We start from the raw sequence: 15,263 nt of genomic DNA, 5'->3' as shown, positions 1-15,263 counted from the left end.
CCAATGATATTTTCGTACCGTATAATTTTTCTCATTTAATTTTTCATATTTGCCTCTTGATTCAATCTCACATTTGTGGCACGTGACTCATTTTGAGACAGAAGTTCTAATAGAGTTAACGAAAATGATCATAGATGCACGTTTTGATGAGTTAAATGACTAATAGTCATGAATTTTTAGTTGATCGACTTTTACTCCAATTAAATTAAAGTTAAGAGATCAACGTTACAATTTTCTCTCTATTTTTATACAATTAAATTCTAGCAGAAAGTTTGTAATTCGAGTAGTTAAAATTGTTTATCTTTGACAAAAAATTTGTAACTTGAGCGGTTAAAATTGTTTACCTCTACAATTTAGGCTTTGTGTTCGAATCCTACTCTCCCAATATCGTTGAGGGACACGGGATCTTCTCGCTCTGTATATCTTCAGGTTTGACGCCATTGAAAACTCTAAATTTATGTGCTACTTAATCGAATTTCTTCCTGCTCAATCCAATGGCCACCTTGTCACGTCAAACATAAGCATAAATTGGTCAAGTGTTCAACGCGGGCAAGGAGTGCCTTTTTGTTACAATTATTATTGTTATTATTATTATTATTATTATTTTGTAAAAGTGATATTGACGAGAAGGAGAAAGGTAACTCGAAACATCAAGTCGCATAAGAAATGCTCTTAACAAGTTGAGCTTCATCCTTCATGTTTTTGTTATAGATTTTTAACTTTAATTAAAACCAAATTACAGATGTTGATTAGGATAGTTGACCAATAAAGTGTGTCAAACCCCTGCACCAAGTTCAAATCCCCATTCTTAAGTTAGACCAACTCAACTCCAAAGCAAATGTCAAATTATAAGAGTCAAATTACAATTGATGGTCGATATGACAATCTAAAGTCTTATGTTAAATTTTGTATTTCTCCAACCGAATTGTCAAATATTATTTTATTGTTTAAATAAAGCTTTAATTGGTTGTAATTATTAATAAAATGTTGAAACAAAATTTTTATTGGTTGAAATGTTAGTGAAATAAGGAACCAACCATTCAAATGAATTAAAATTATATTTGACATTAATGTCAAATTTGACTTCAAATCACAAAATCTTCAAATTCAATCAGCAAATAACACTTCGATTGGAGAGATTGTTGATTTCAAATATGCAATGGCATTCCACCTGAATATTGACATCTCCTTTGGAGATGTCGAAACCCCCACAATAAGAAAACAAAAGGCAAAAACAACAAATCTTAATTTGCTTTTTTTTTAGATATAAATAATAATATTTAATAAGTAAACAAAAGGATGAATTGGAAAGGCAAAACTTGATATGTGGGTGCATTTGGGATTGGGAGTCCTCTTTATTTCAGATGGACCACGGATGCTGTCCATCCTCATAGTTCAAAATTTCCTTAGACCTCTAGGCCAAATGTTCAACAAATGAAGAAAAAGAAGAAACTTCTTTCCCCAATAGAAAACAAATGCAACAATGTAACTACATCGAGTCCCGGTACTTTAGAACGTCATGTGTGTTCAAATCATAGATTTTGCAGATATCCAATATAGCACATTCTTTGAGACCCTCGCGCTCGCCTCCATGACGAAGAAGCTCCTCAAGCTCTTTCGATGGCTGCAAAACCTATTTACATTGAGCAACCAAACAAGAAATTATTAAAATGACAGAAAACTGAATGCTGGTATGTTTGACAGAGATCAATGAGTGTGATATTAGATATTATATGCATTTGCAAAAAGGTGTGTTTGTGTATGTACATGCAAATCTTGCATCTGCCTCCAGGAGGGCCTGAACATGCGTATCTCATGATTGACATACCAAGTGTCGATCAGATCTCATACGAAAAGGGTAACCAAAACTTACAAGTAATTGATGGACCGACCAGTAAAACTTACTAGACTCATACAACTAATCAAAAACCGGAAGATAGGTCAAGTTGTCATCCACAACAAACCCTAAAAGTCTCAATTGTGCAAATGTGATAAAGGCTCTTGGAAATTAGGTTTATCTAACACAAACTGCGTAGTTAAGGGGATGCAATAAAAAACCAAGAAAACTACAATAATTTAGACCAGTACAGGGTTCTTTTAGGACTGCTGTCACAGACCATTGAAAATCAATCGCGTTGTCTCTAATTGCAGGAAATCATAAAATAACTTACATAAGGAGAATTGAATATCTCTTTGCTTCCACGCTGAGAGTCAATATGCTCTTTTTTATTTCCATCGGTAGTGGAACTTGGTGCCACAGAGCTATCTGAGACTAGCTTAAGGAGCTTCTCACTTCCCTAGAACATCAACATAAACAAAAAAATAAAGAATATTAATATATAGCATTTTGAAATATTAGCAATATATAATGGAACAACCAGGACAGAAGTGGTAGATACAAATTTGTACAACTGAGTGTCAACTCATTTGCTAATTTATTTTACAAAAGAAATCAGACTACAAATAGTTTCATGAAAACACTGTATGCAACGCACCTTGAGAGCTCGCCAATGAGAATAAGTACGGAATAAACACCAGAAGAAGGGAATATTAGGCAAAGGCAAAACCTGCATAGGAAATATCAAGAATGTGAATTTTGTTGATCTGGCAAAAGGAAATGTAAATTGAGAAGTGCAAAAGAATTAAAGGATCAACAGAGTAGTAAATTCATAGTAAAATCAGAGTTGAAAACTCAAGTTAACACATACGTACAGCACATGCTGATGTCAGAGGAAGCAACGTAACAGAACCATATAAATACTTTCTGTGTATGATAGATCCCCTGATAATCAGACAAACTTCATATCAGTAAAGTTTGATCTCATCATAGATACATACAATGAAGATTAAAGCCATCTTCAGTATCCCTTCAAGTAACAAGCACCAAATGTATCACAACATAGGAGCTTTAGGCAAACTAGTTCCCTAAGGTTAAATATTCAAAGCCAAATTTCATATCACTCACTCAATGTTACATCATGCAAAGAAACACAAATTTCTGTTTCTTCAAAATCTAGGGTTAAGTCATAAGAACTTTTTAAATGAAACAATAAACATTGAATGAAAGCTGCTACTTGATTTCTATTGGGTCAAGGAACGACTCAATGCATCAGTTTGATTTCATATAGATTCAGTGTTTCGGTTCTTGGTAAATATGAAGGATAGGAGAGAAAATAATTGATACCATCAAGAAATTGTGACAACATGTAGATTCAAACTCTTATTATCAACTTTGAAAGCAAGAGAATACCTCATGGCAATATGTCGTAACCTCCTACGCACATGTTGTGCATTTAAGCTGCAAAACCCTAACATATGATCAGCACACCAAAACTTAAAACGTGAAAGGATATAACACAAAGAAAAAGTATAAATAAAACTAGAAGATCGACTGTTTATTCTTTTCACACTTCAACCTAGCACAATGACGTACTTCGACTGAAAATTACTAAGTGTGCATTGTCAAGAGTTGTGATGGGAATAGGTTCTAAGTTGAAATGCTTAGTTTTTATTCCCATGAGCCTATCTAATAGAAAAAAAGCACCATATAACTTCTGTTAAGTCCTCTCTATCAACTTTACTTGAAACAAAATTTCAGATCATCATGGGCTGTTGCATTTGCCGTTAAAACTAAATGTGTTATCTTTACAAATAGCAACGAATGAATAAACTGAGCTATTCTAGATGTTTGACTATTGGTTGTGTTTTCCATAGAGATCTAACAGAAAGTGGAGGAAAAAGTAAAAAACGACAGCTATTTTAAAAAGCAGGTTTGCAAGTGAGAGAAACAGAAATAAACCTGGAAGGGTATTTAACTTCAACACCTGTGACCTCATTAGAGATCGATTTTAGGAAAATCTCAGACGGCTTAACACGAGACAGCAGCTTCAATCCCAATCTACACCATTAAAAGGTTTCTCAAGTTAAAAATACAGAAACAACCTCGAGTGGTGATATGAAATGAAATCACCAAAATATGTTGAGTGAGTTTGTAGTTTCATTTACCCATGAATCTTGTTCTTAAAACTTCCCTGAGGCGACTTCTCCAGACCGATCCAAGCTATGTTCATCTACTCACCGAAACACAAAACCATTATTTCCAAACAGATAAGACAACCCAAGTCAAAAATAAAGCGGCAAGATTAACAATAGGAAAATGGGTTTTGCTATGGACCTTGGTAGAGACAAAATCGATGAGGAGCTCAGCGTTGACAGCTAAAGGATTGGCAATGGCCTTGTCATTGGCATTGGAATTGTACTTCTTCCACAGGCCTTTGAGAGTTGAAGGAGTCTGAGAGGGAGGGGAAGATGCAGAGTCTGAAACCAGAGGCTCAACGGATCTGCTGAAGCACCAGTTCCTCCCTCTAACCGGAAAAACTATCACTCTCGCTCTCATCCTTCCCAATTCCCACAAAGAATATGAACCCTAATTCTTGTACAGATATTGTTTTCGTGATCATTCAGCACACAAAAATTACCAAAACGAGTTTTTTTAATTTTATTTATTTATTTATTTTAAATAATAACAAAAAATTGAATCTTTGATTTGGGTGTTGATTTTTGATTAAAATAAATCAATGGAATTGGTATATTCTAAGAAGGAGACGAAGAATCATTGAATCTTCATCTTCCACAGGGATTAAATGGTACTAATATTAAAATTAATTAAAAATTTGTTTTAATCACAGACCAAACCAACGGGGTATAGGAACAGAAACACAAATATTTCAAGTCAAATCGACAAATTAAACAATAATTCATACGATGAAGCAATTCTGCAATGTAAGAGTTCTAGGATTGAACGTTTTGAGAAAGAAAAAAAAAAGAAAGAAAGAAAGGAAAAGCTAAATACAACCAACCAGCTGGGAAGCGACGAACACCAAATACTGAGTCACGAGTCACGGACAGTGGAAGGAAGAGTACGGATTGCACAGGGAGGTGGAGGAGGGAGAAGTGGCGCCATGGTTGCGTGCGTGTTGGTGAAAATTGTGAATTTTGTGATTGTGATTTGTGACTGAGAGGGAGGGGAATTAGAATGGAAGGTTTTACTTCTCGTTTTTCCACGTGGACTATGGAATTTAGTCATTTTGCTATTATTGGGCCTAGTGTGTCGCTCCTCGCTTGATCCGTATTTTTGCGACACGTCTGCTTTACATAGAATATCGAGAATCGGACCTAAAATGTTTGCTTTATATAGAATTTTGAGAACATGTTTACTTACTAGAAAAGATATTTCGTTAAATTTATTCACTTTTTTCACATTTATGATCACATGTGAGAAACTAGAAAAATGTTTGCGATCGTATCTTAAAATCCTTAATTAAATGAAAGTAAATGATCAAATTCTTCAATTCGTTTTACTTTGCCGTTCATAGTAGGTAAGCACGCTATGAGATCACATGTATGTAATAAAAAAATATGCATTTTTTTTAAACTGCTTCTGATGTGCTTTATGAATAATCAGCCGTTAAATAAAATTGTTAAACATTTGATAAACTTGATTAAAAGTGCTGTGAGTATGAAAAGCAGTATAGGCGTTTGATAGATTTTAATATAAAAGTGATATAATTGTATATAATGACAAAAAAAGACATGATGGTGTAGGCAAGGATGACGATAATTGTGTTAAGGGAAATGGTTGTGATGGTGGTGGTGCCAATAACAAGGTGTGGTGGTTGGGATGCAAAGGTAACAATGGTGGTAGGGGTGGAGACAACAATGATGGTGGCGATTATGGTGGCAGTTGTGGCAATGGTGGCAAGAGTGGCAGTTATGGTTGTGGTGGTAGTAATGTCGGGTATGGTTGGGGTGGTAATTATGGTTGTGGTGGTAGTTATAGTGGTGTTGGTGGTGGTGGTTGTGGTGCGATTGTAGTGTGGTGCTGGTAATGGCAACGGTGGTGTAAGAGGTTAGGTTTTGTAGTGGTAGGTGGTGGTGGTCATTTTGTTCTCCAATTTCTGGACACATAATGTCATTTTTAAAAATGACGAGCATAATACAGGAAAAATATTCATTAAAGACTCAACTCCGCTTTTTATTAAACCAGCTTTTAAAAACAACCTACAAACTGTTTTTAAAAGTTATTGTCTGGAGGCCTTTGATTTTAAAATAAGCACGATATTTTATTTTCACCAAATATTTTTTTATTGCTTAATTTTACAGTGAAGCAGTTTTGGTGAAAAAAAGCAATACCAACTGGGCCTTAATTCTCTATTCTTTAGTTCTCCAATTCGCTTTACTGTCCCGTTAGTAAGTAAGAATGCTATGAGATTACTCTAGTTTCTAATTACCTCACATTTACAACAAATCTCGTATTAAATTTATGCAAGTCCCCAAAAATCCAAATAGCGATCGATAATGGAGGTTTATACCATCTTCAAAGAAGATGTTAAAAATACTACATAAATATATAATAGTAACAAATAATGTACTAGTTTACTTCAACCACAATGCAAAACTGACGTGTAAAAGAAAGTTGGGCTTTGGACATCAAAATTGGAAAAGGATCCGGTCCAGGGGATCTTAGGGATCCGGTGATCGTAACCGTTCATCGTACGTCATGTAGTCAGTTTTCGTTAGGTACTTTTTATATTTAACTTTAAATTTAAATTTTAAAATGATTTTTGACCGTACAATGTACGATAAATGATCACGATCATGGATCCTTAGGATCTCTGATCCGGCATCAAAATTGACCCCATGAAGCACAGGCGTCAAATCAGTCTTTTGATTTTTTTTTCCCAAAGTATACTAAAGTGTTTTTTATTTATTTATTTATTTTTATACCAGGGAGATTCAATTCATAGACAAAATTGACAAACTAAATGATGTATCACTAATAGGAATGAACACGTTTATCAACACTCAAGTAATAAACCAATCATCAACTTTCATATCATTTAGTTTGCAAACTTTTATCTACAAATTTAGTCTCCCTAGTATTACCCTGGTTTTGTTGTTTTTAAACCAGCAACTACACAACTTTTACCATTTGTTTGAAAAAAAAAAAAAACATAAATAAAGCAATGAATTTGAGCAAGATATTAGCAATATGTCAAATTAGGGGTGGAAAAAATTCCCAAAATTCCCAAACCAAACCAAAAAAATACCGATCCCAAACCAAAAATGTCCCAAACCGATGTTCCCAAAATTTCGGTATTCCCATACCGAAAAAATACCGAAAGTTCGGTATGGGAATCGGGATTGCCTTTCCAATATTTCGGTATTCCCATACCGAACCGAAAATTTAATTATTATATATATATATATATATATTATTTTTTTAATTATAATTAGAATTAATTTGAACCGTTTGATTTTTCAAAATAATCTATGTCGTCCATCTATTCCTTGTTAGGCTTTCAGGTTTCACTTTCAGCTTTGTTTGTTTGTCCCCGTCAAGGCTTCCAGGTGTCATTTCTCAGTCTCTCTCTCAGTCTCAGGCTCTCAGCTCAGTCTCACTCAAATCCAACTCCGGCCAGCCATTGACCGACCCACCACCACACGCGGATCATCCCTCGCCGTCTCTCCCTTCCTTCACGATACAGAGTCACAGCCACCACCGGTCTGAGGTCTCTCTCTCACTATTCTCTCTATCGCGACTCTCTCTCGCGATTCTCTCTCTCAGGAGTCTCCGACTCTCTCACGCGATTCTATCTCTTAGATTCAGAGTCTCAAACACAGGTAAATAAATATGGGAATTAATTTAGGGTTTGAAATTTAATTTAGGGTTTGTGAAATTTAATTTACGAATTCTAGGTTAGGGTTTGTAATTTTAGGGTTTGTAAATTTAGGGTTTGTTTGGTTTCACAGATCGGATTCTATTTAATTGATCTAATGGTTCAGTAGGCTGTGGTTTAATACTCTGTTTTAATAGGCTGTGGTTGAATTGAATACTCTGTTTGGTTTCACATATCCGATTCTGATTTAATAGGCCGTGGTTTAATACTCTCTCAGATTCCGATTTAATACTCCCTCATATTCTGGTTTAATAGAATATGTGGAGGTTATTCTCTTCTTGTTTGTGTGGTGAGCAATGCATGCTCGACAAGATTCTTCAATTTTTGAAGGGTAAAATGCATAGTTGAAGGGTAAATTAGCGAGGACCACAAGCATTGGTCTAGTTCTTTTCTGGATCCATCCATGATTGGATCCACATAAATGGTGATTATAGTAATTAGTATTAATTACTAAACTATTTTTTGGTTGCAAGATGTGGTGATTTATATAGGATAAACATGGAAAAACCAATTAGGATATGAGGGAATTTTTTATTAGAGTAAAACCGCTAAAACTAGTACATCTGAGTCATTTGTATTAAAAAGTTAGCTCTTTGGACCTGTTTCTTGGACATAGATTCTTGATGATTCTGGTTGATGTTGTAATTTAAAGGTTCTGTACCTACGGTTTGGTTATTCAGTGTAAGTGAAGACTTGTTTTGCATTGTATTTATTTTGGAGTACTGATAAAAGTCATATGCTTCGGAGTTCTTGACATCGGAGTTGTTTCCATGTACCCCTTGAGTTAATGATTTTGGTTAAAACAATAGTTGTTTGTGATTTCCTAATCTAGTTACTAATGATTTCCTTCAGGATGTAACTGCAACAAAAGGAAATGAGTTTGAGGACTACTTTCTGAAACGTGAACTGCTGATGGGAATATATGAGAAGGGATTTGAAAGACCATCTCCTATTCAATTTTTGAAGGGTAAAAGAGGAGCACTACCAATTTGGGAATCCAGCTTCTGAGGTTAAGGTATTCTTCAGTTCCCTGTCCTGCAGCAGTTTTATTGATAACTTATCTTCAAAACATTGTTAACATGTGAATTTCTTTTAACAGACAGTTCAGAAATAACAAATAGATCATTTTCTAATAAACCATATTCATCAAAACATACAGCAAGATATGTATGTAGACATATATCTTTCTTCTATAAATATAATGACTAACTGATTAGATCTTCAAGCATGACATTATCTGTGCTTTTGGATCAGATTCGAGTGTACTGCACAGTCTGCAACACCACTCCACTCCATTACCCGTTGTAATAACAAGTGTATTCGGTCCTCGGTTTGAATTGAGGCTTTTTAAGGTTAGTACTATATCTTCATTTTGCATTCACATGTTTGTGTTGTTTATGTCGTATGGACATTAGTTAGATATGAATAAATATGAATTCTCTTTATGAATATATATGAATTCTCTTTAATTGTTTCCTCTTACTTTGCACATATTGAATATGTTAATGTTATTGCATTTGAATTGAATATGTGATTTATTGATTGGAATTTGGATCTATGCTGAACTGTGGTTGTCATATATTAATGTGCATTGTTATTTTATTTGTCAAAATAATCTATGCCGTCCATCTATTCCTTGTTAGACTCAACCATCTACATCAAGGGGAAGAGTACAAGTACCAACAAGAAGGGAGCAACCACAAGCATTAACAAGATCAAAGGACCGAAGGGGCCGAAGAGGCCAACAATCTTCCTAAACGTTAAGCTTAGCTTTTTTGCTTTTGTTTTGTAACTTAATTATTTTGAAACTTTGGCTCGTAACTAATTTTTTTGCTTTTGAGTTTCTTACTTTATTTATTTTAAAACCTTGGCTTGTAATTTTTTTTGCTTTTGGATTTGTTACTTAATTTATTTTTATTGCATGCATGTGTAGTAGAAATTGAATAGGTAGATCACATATGTTATTGTGCACAGATTTAGATTGCACAGGTTCAGATTGGTAGATTCAGATAGGCAGATTGCACAGATTTGTGCATAGATTCAAATTTTAGTCTAACAACAGATTGGGCTGCAGATTGCCAGCCTGCCCAAAAGCCCAAATTTTCAATATAAAAGGTTGAATTTTAGCCCAAAAGCATAATATGTCAAATTTAGTCCAAAAGCCCAAAACCATTTCGGGATTCCCGATTTGTCCCGAAATCCCGAAAATTGGGATTCCCGAAAATTTGGTTTGGGATCGGTATTGAAATTGGGATTCCCGAAAATTTCGGTTTGGGAATCGGGACAAGGGTTTCGGTATGGGATCCCATGCCGAACCACCCCTATGTCAAATTGTCAAGTTAGCGATCAAATCGAAATTTGATATTTTGAATTTAAAGTTTCTTTTACTATTTGTTTGAAAAATAAAACATAAATAAAGCAATGAATTTTGGCATATCAAAAGATACTAACAATATGTCAACTTACCAAGTTAACCATCAAATCAAAATTTGATATTTTGAATTTAACGTTTCTTTTAGAGATGCTGTACCCACATTCTTTCACTTCCTCAATTTATAACTTTTCTCTCGTCCCAATAATTAAACATGTCATATTATTTGTCTTTGCATACTAATTACCACCTCACTCCACTATCCCTGCTTTTATTTTATTTTCCAATTTGGCAACTGTTTCGGATTCCAAATCCAAATTCGAAATTCCAATTCGAGTGTTGTAATGGTGTTTCATCTCAAATTGGCACTTTTTTGTTTTGGTCTGGCATCCATGATTTTGATACCAAACTGATGCTATGTCATAATTAATCACATCTATTTGGTGTCACAAGTTTCTTTTAAACAAAGTTAATGCTTGGTAACAACGAAAATTCGACAAATTTGTCAGTGTAGTGTGCCTGTTATACTTCGGAGATAAATCAACAGTGGTATATAAACAAAAGTGGGTGTGTTTAATAGCCCCAACAGTTTCAAGAATTTTTTGACTCGGAATCAAAATACGGCTAGATCTAAATGTTTTAGATGGAACAATTTTCGCAGTTTCAATACTTCATTAGCAAACAACATGTGCATAAGAAAAGATATGAAGTACTTAGAACTAACAGAAGACTTGTGCAAAACTGTGCGCAATGACAATTTAGTATTCATACAGCCAACCCCACTTAGTGGAATAAGGCTCGGTTGTTCTTGTTGTTGTAGATGCCGCTATCATACACTAATATCCATTTCAATTAATTTCAGGGTAAACCTACCACAAACAGGAAAGCATACGACGTAGGCAGGTTAAACCACAAAGAATAACAACAATCACCAAACAATGAATATACTATTTTTTCATTCATTCTCTGCTATGAAGTTGTTGTATTCTCTGCTATGAAGTTCGGATCTTCACCTTGGCAGAGGTATTCGTCACACAACGACGCTGATCCCCAATCCTTCCGGAGCCTCAAGATATCCTCTGTGAAGGTGGATCCAGATGCTCCAATGAAAACACTGGACATTGCACATATGGTCTTATCCAGCATAGCTTCTACCTACAAAACATGATAAAGGCATATAAGTTACACGGATCTTAAGCAGTCGCGATCATCTGTATAATAACGGACTGCATGCTAATGCAACAATAGAATGTTAAAATGGTAGCATACTCTACCTGAGCATCCCCCTCGATTCCTTGTCTGTATAATAAAGCATCCCATTTTTCAGCTGAATTTCGTGCAGGCCGTTTAACAAGTGGTACAGTCTTTCCATTCACCACAACTAGTGACTGCAACAAACCAGTTTCACTTTCAGCAGCGTCTGTCGAAAGATAAACGACTGGTGCATTGGCCCTTTCTGCCACCCGAATGATGCAATCCGCAGCTTGGGGAATGGGGTAAAAGCAACTTGGCTGTTTATTATTGCTGGAAATAAGCAAGGAATTTAGAGGCAGTAAACAAATACATCCCAACAAAAAATGCTAATGGCGTGCACCCCAATCGTTTAATGCCACAATTCACAAGACGCAAATCCGATAAGTAAAAAGCACACCGTAATTAGACTATATACTGACGCTTTGATATCATTGTAAACTAACAAGTGACAACCAAAGCCCTCACATCGATCTCCCTAAAATGATCAATTGTTTCATCGTTAAGTCCAGTTAAGTTGGGTCATTTATAGCCACGGTTTTGCACTTTTTGATGCCTGGAGATCACGGCATTTAAAGGAGGAAGCTTGTTTAGATTTAGCCATTCCAAAACAGTCTGAGAATGTTTATCCAATATCACAGCTACCTCTAAGTAAACCAAAATGTTTGCTTATACATGAACTCTAAGGCCTCGTTTGTTAGAGAGGATTCGCTTGGGTACGACTATTCACTATAAGGTATTTTAAAGAAATAAATGAATGACAACTTCCGTATTTTGTCCAAGTTCAAGGTTACGAAAAGTTGTCCCTTTTAATCCTACCATTTTTTTTTTTGGATTAATAGAGATATCTTGTCTCCGTGAGTAACTTTCGAACTTGCACAAAATAAGGAAAAATAAGGAAGAAGACAATCCATTTCTTCCTTAAAACGCCTTCAATATAGTGAAAAGTCCACCCAAGCCAATCCTCACTATCAAACAAGGCCTAAGTTTCTAACTCTATCTACATTTTATGGTTGAAAAACAATCAAGTGAAAGAGAATGTACCAGAACTTCAAAAACCCATGTCGCCGAAAATGAAGAGCTACGAAGTTCTTCCCAAGGAATGTCTGAATGAAACGCTGGGCAGTAAGCATTATAAGCCTACTCGGTTCGATCAGAGTCTTGCATTTGTGAGCAAGAGGACCTCTAGGCTGCATCACCCACTCCTGCTCCAAATCAGCAAAGAAAACATCCCCAATTGCAATAACATCATCATTACTCGAAAATTTCGACTGAACATCTTGCACAGTCCTCTTGGTTGGCTTCTTCACGTCCTCAACCCAAGCCGACTCGAGCTTATTCATCGAGACCCCAGCTCCCTTCAGCTTCTTAACATGCTCATCGTCGACATAGCAAGGGGTCGGATGCGAAAAATAGCAGATAAACTTATCAATGTGGACGTGATTCTTCTTCTTCTCATCCAATTCTTCAAATGTAACCACAACCGTTCTGCCCAAGCATTTGTTAATGTGCTCAATGTCCAGCACCCTACTGAACTGGTAATCCACTTTGGGGCTGGGAATCACCAGAATCCGGTTCAGCAATGCGGCGAAGAACATGTGTTTCTCCAAGCAGATCAAATGGTTCGACATTTGGCCCGAAACGCAAATGGCGAAAAGATACTTGTTGGAGTTGGGTTTCCATTCAATCGTTCTTCTTTGAGAGAATTGCTGGTCCACAGCTCGACAGCGATCGCCGAGACTCGGGTTTTCAAAATCTCCGAAATCCCGGAAATCGGGCTCCGTGGAGTTTCCGGTGCGGTGGGGAGATAGGAGGACTTGCTGGATGTCTCTGTTGAGTGAAATCTGACGGAGGACGGCGGATTTGAAATCGTCGAGGAGAGGGATTTGGGCGGGATCGGAGTGATTGGAAGTGGAATTAGTGGGATTGGGGAGTGTTTGGTTCCAGAGATTGAAAAGGCTTACCTGCTGCTGCTTGAGCAAGTAGAGGGCACGGAGCTCGGACTCCAGGAGCTTACCCGAGGCGGAGTCGTAGGGGGAGGAGGAGAAGTTTCCGGTGGTGAAGAGGAGGGATTTCATGTCGGTAACGAAGAAGAGGATGACGAGGAAGGTAGGGACGAAGATGGCGAGGAGGACGAAGGATCGCTTGTTGAAGAGGTCGCCGAGCTTGAGGGAGGTGAAACGGCGTCGTAATTGGTGGTGGAAGTAGTGGCGGTTGTTGCTGTTGTTGTCGATGTCGTCGTCGGCGATGTGGAAGGCGGCGGCGGCGGTGGATCGAGGGGTGGGGAGCTTTCTGTCGTTTTGATCGATTAGGTTTTGGCGATCGTCGTCGTCGTCCGAGGAGGACGAAGAAGTTCTGTCCATTTTGGGTGGTGCTTTTGGCTTTTCGGAGAAGCGGCAATGTGGAATGTCTGTGGCGTTGTGACAGTTGGACTGGCGGTTGGAAAAGCCGCTTTCTTGTCGGCTTTTTGCTTGTGTGTGTGCGTGAGACAATCGGATGAAGTGAATGAAACGCAGAGCAGAGGGGGAAGGCGGAAGCCCAGTGGTGGAGGATGTGGGATGGAGCTGTCGATGGAGGGTGTCGGTAGACGAAAGTGACAACGTACCGGCCCACCATGCAGGTTGGGATTGGTTTGGTCTTCAGTCCATTCAACCAGCTCTCTATTTCTGCTGTGAGTTTGGTTGGCAGTTTGGTAGGCGAGTATTTATTTATTTGCCTATAGAAAATGGTAAAAATGTTTGAGATTTCACTATAAAATTAATTGGTTAGTACATGAAAGGTTCTTCTTTCCATTTTATTCTCAACAAGCCTCTTCATCTGTGACAAATTTTCTAATCAAACATGTGGACAACACAAGCGAAGTGACGTGGAGGTGGACCATGTGTGGCCTTTGTGCTTCACACATGGGTAAACTACTTTGATACACATGGGTTATGTGGAGCACATGTGGTCTTTGGACTTCACATGCGGGGCAGCTTACTTTAATATCATGAATAAAGTTAAGAATTCACTATAAAACTAATCGGCAATATAGGAAGTAACACAACTTACTTATAAGTTGTGGAGTAAAAAAATAATCAAGAAAATTATGGAGGCGACACATGTACTCTTGGGTTAAAAAGATAAAATTACCCTTGAGGCACGCTGAAGCTTCTACGCACAAGCAGCAGATAATCACAATTCAATCAAGGTCAAAAGTGATCAAAATAAGTAATGATTCAAAACCTATTTCATCAATCCTCATCAAATCCTCCTCACAAGGTAACTCTCAAATTATTTCTTTCAAATTATATTAATTGGCTAACTAATTGATTTATTACTAAATTAATTCATTAATTAGCTAATGAATTGTGAATCACACCCAAAAAATCACTAAAGTGGCCAGTTCCCATCTCTCCCAAAGGGGCAGGCCACACCCTATAAATATCACCCAATTTTCTCCAAAAAAAAAACAAGTTGAATCCTCTTGCAAAATTCTCTAAATTATCCAAACACTTTTCTCTCAAAATTCTAACTTTAACATCAATGGTTCTTTGGCCAAAGGACCCCTCCAAATTCTTCGTGGGCGCGTGAGACTCTTGGCTTTGACTTAATAAGGTGTTAATTGTTTTGTATGTGCGATTTTGTCCAAGAAGAAGAAGATGGAAATTTGCATCCACGTAAGTCAATGCATGATCACTTCTCAAATCAACATGGGATTCATCATCAATAAAAGCGCTATTTGATAATAGAAAATATATACTTTTATCTCGTTGAAGTGTTTGAAGAAACATATTTTTGGTGCTTTTCCAAGAACACATTCAAGTGTCTCTCAAAAAATCACTTGAATTTTAATAAAAGCAATTCATTGCGTTTCTAAGAGCAACTCCACCCTTGGTGTTGGAAATATGCCCTGAAAGTCA

General features: G+C 36.8%; 2 protein-coding genes and 1 long non-coding RNA gene across 5 annotated transcripts; 1 reads left to right on the top strand and 2 right to left on the bottom strand.

Moving 5' to 3' along the window:
- Window positions 1–1,325: 1,325 nt before the first annotated feature.
- LOC126612618 (uncharacterized) lies at window positions 1,326–5,070 on the bottom strand. Of its 3 annotated transcripts, none has more exons than XM_050281081.1 (9): window positions 4,860–5,066; window positions 4,175–4,432; window positions 4,006–4,070; window positions 3,800–3,898; window positions 3,251–3,298; window positions 2,713–2,782; window positions 2,496–2,567; window positions 2,172–2,297; window positions 1,326–1,633 (listed from the first exon to the last, which is right to left on the bottom strand). In XM_050281081.1, exons 2-9 carry the CDS (start codon window positions 4,394–4,396, stop codon window positions 1,490–1,492), a joined length of 846 nt encoding a protein of 281 aa, XP_050137038.1. In that variant the 5' UTR covers window positions 4,397–4,432; window positions 4,860–5,066; the 3' UTR covers window positions 1,326–1,489. The 3 variants fall into 3 exon arrangements, with proteins under 3 accessions (XP_050137038.1, XP_050137039.1, XP_050137037.1); XM_050281082.1 differs by having other exon boundaries at window positions 4,175–4,426; XM_050281080.1 differs by having other exon boundaries at window positions 4,175–5,070.
- A 2,322-nt stretch (window positions 5,071–7,392) lies between these two features.
- Window positions 7,393–9,467, top strand: LOC126611438 (uncharacterized). Its single transcript, XR_007618869.1, has 4 exons — window positions 7,393–7,683; window positions 8,592–8,754; window positions 8,994–9,091; window positions 9,383–9,467. It is a non-coding gene; the product is annotated as an uncharacterized LOC126611438 (long non-coding RNA).
- A 1,374-nt stretch (window positions 9,468–10,841) lies between these two features.
- Window positions 10,842–14,048, bottom strand: LOC126611488 (O-fucosyltransferase 36-like). The gene is made up of 3 exons (XM_050279783.1): window positions 12,406–14,048; window positions 11,385–11,634; window positions 10,842–11,265 (listed from the first exon to the last, which is right to left on the bottom strand). Exons 1-3 carry the CDS (start codon window positions 13,722–13,724, stop codon window positions 11,080–11,082), a joined length of 1,755 nt encoding a protein of 584 aa, XP_050135740.1. The 5' UTR covers window positions 13,725–14,048; the 3' UTR covers window positions 10,842–11,079.
- Between the last annotated feature and the right edge of the window lie 1,215 nt (window positions 14,049–15,263).

Source organism: Malus sylvestris, chromosome 17 (assembly GCF_916048215.2).
Source record: "Malus sylvestris chromosome 17, drMalSylv7.2, whole genome shotgun sequence".
Lineage (NCBI taxonomy): Eukaryota > Viridiplantae > Streptophyta > Magnoliopsida > Rosales > Rosaceae > Malus > Malus sylvestris.
The sequence above is the reverse complement of the archived record's forward strand: the minus strand, read 5'-3'. Positions and strand labels throughout refer to the sequence as shown.

Bases quoted from the DNA above. Each gene is read 5' to 3' on its own strand.
- LOC126612618 (XM_050281080.1), bottom strand. From the start codon at position 4,396: ATGAGAGCGAGAGTGATAGTTTTTCCGGTTAGAGGGAGGAACTGGTGC. The intron at 3,899-4,005 runs GTAAATGAAACT...TTAATGGTGTAG, and splicing joins TTTAAGAACAAGATTCATGG to ATTGGGATTGAAGCTGCTGT. The intron at 2,783-3,250 runs GTATTCTCTTGC...TCTGATTATCAG, and splicing joins TTACGACATATTGCCATGAG to GGGATCTATCATACACAGAA.
- LOC126611488 (XM_050279783.1), bottom strand. From the start codon at position 13,724: ATGGACAGAACTTCTTCGTCCTCCTCGGACGACGACGACGATCGCCAA. The intron at 11,635-12,405 runs GTACATTCTCTT...GCTTATTTCCAG, and splicing joins CATGGGTTTTTGAAGTTCTG to CAATAATAAACAGCCAAGTT. The intron at 11,266-11,384 runs GTAGAGTATGCT...CATGTTTTGTAG, and splicing joins GAATCGAGGGGGATGCTCAG to GTAGAAGCTATGCTGGATAA.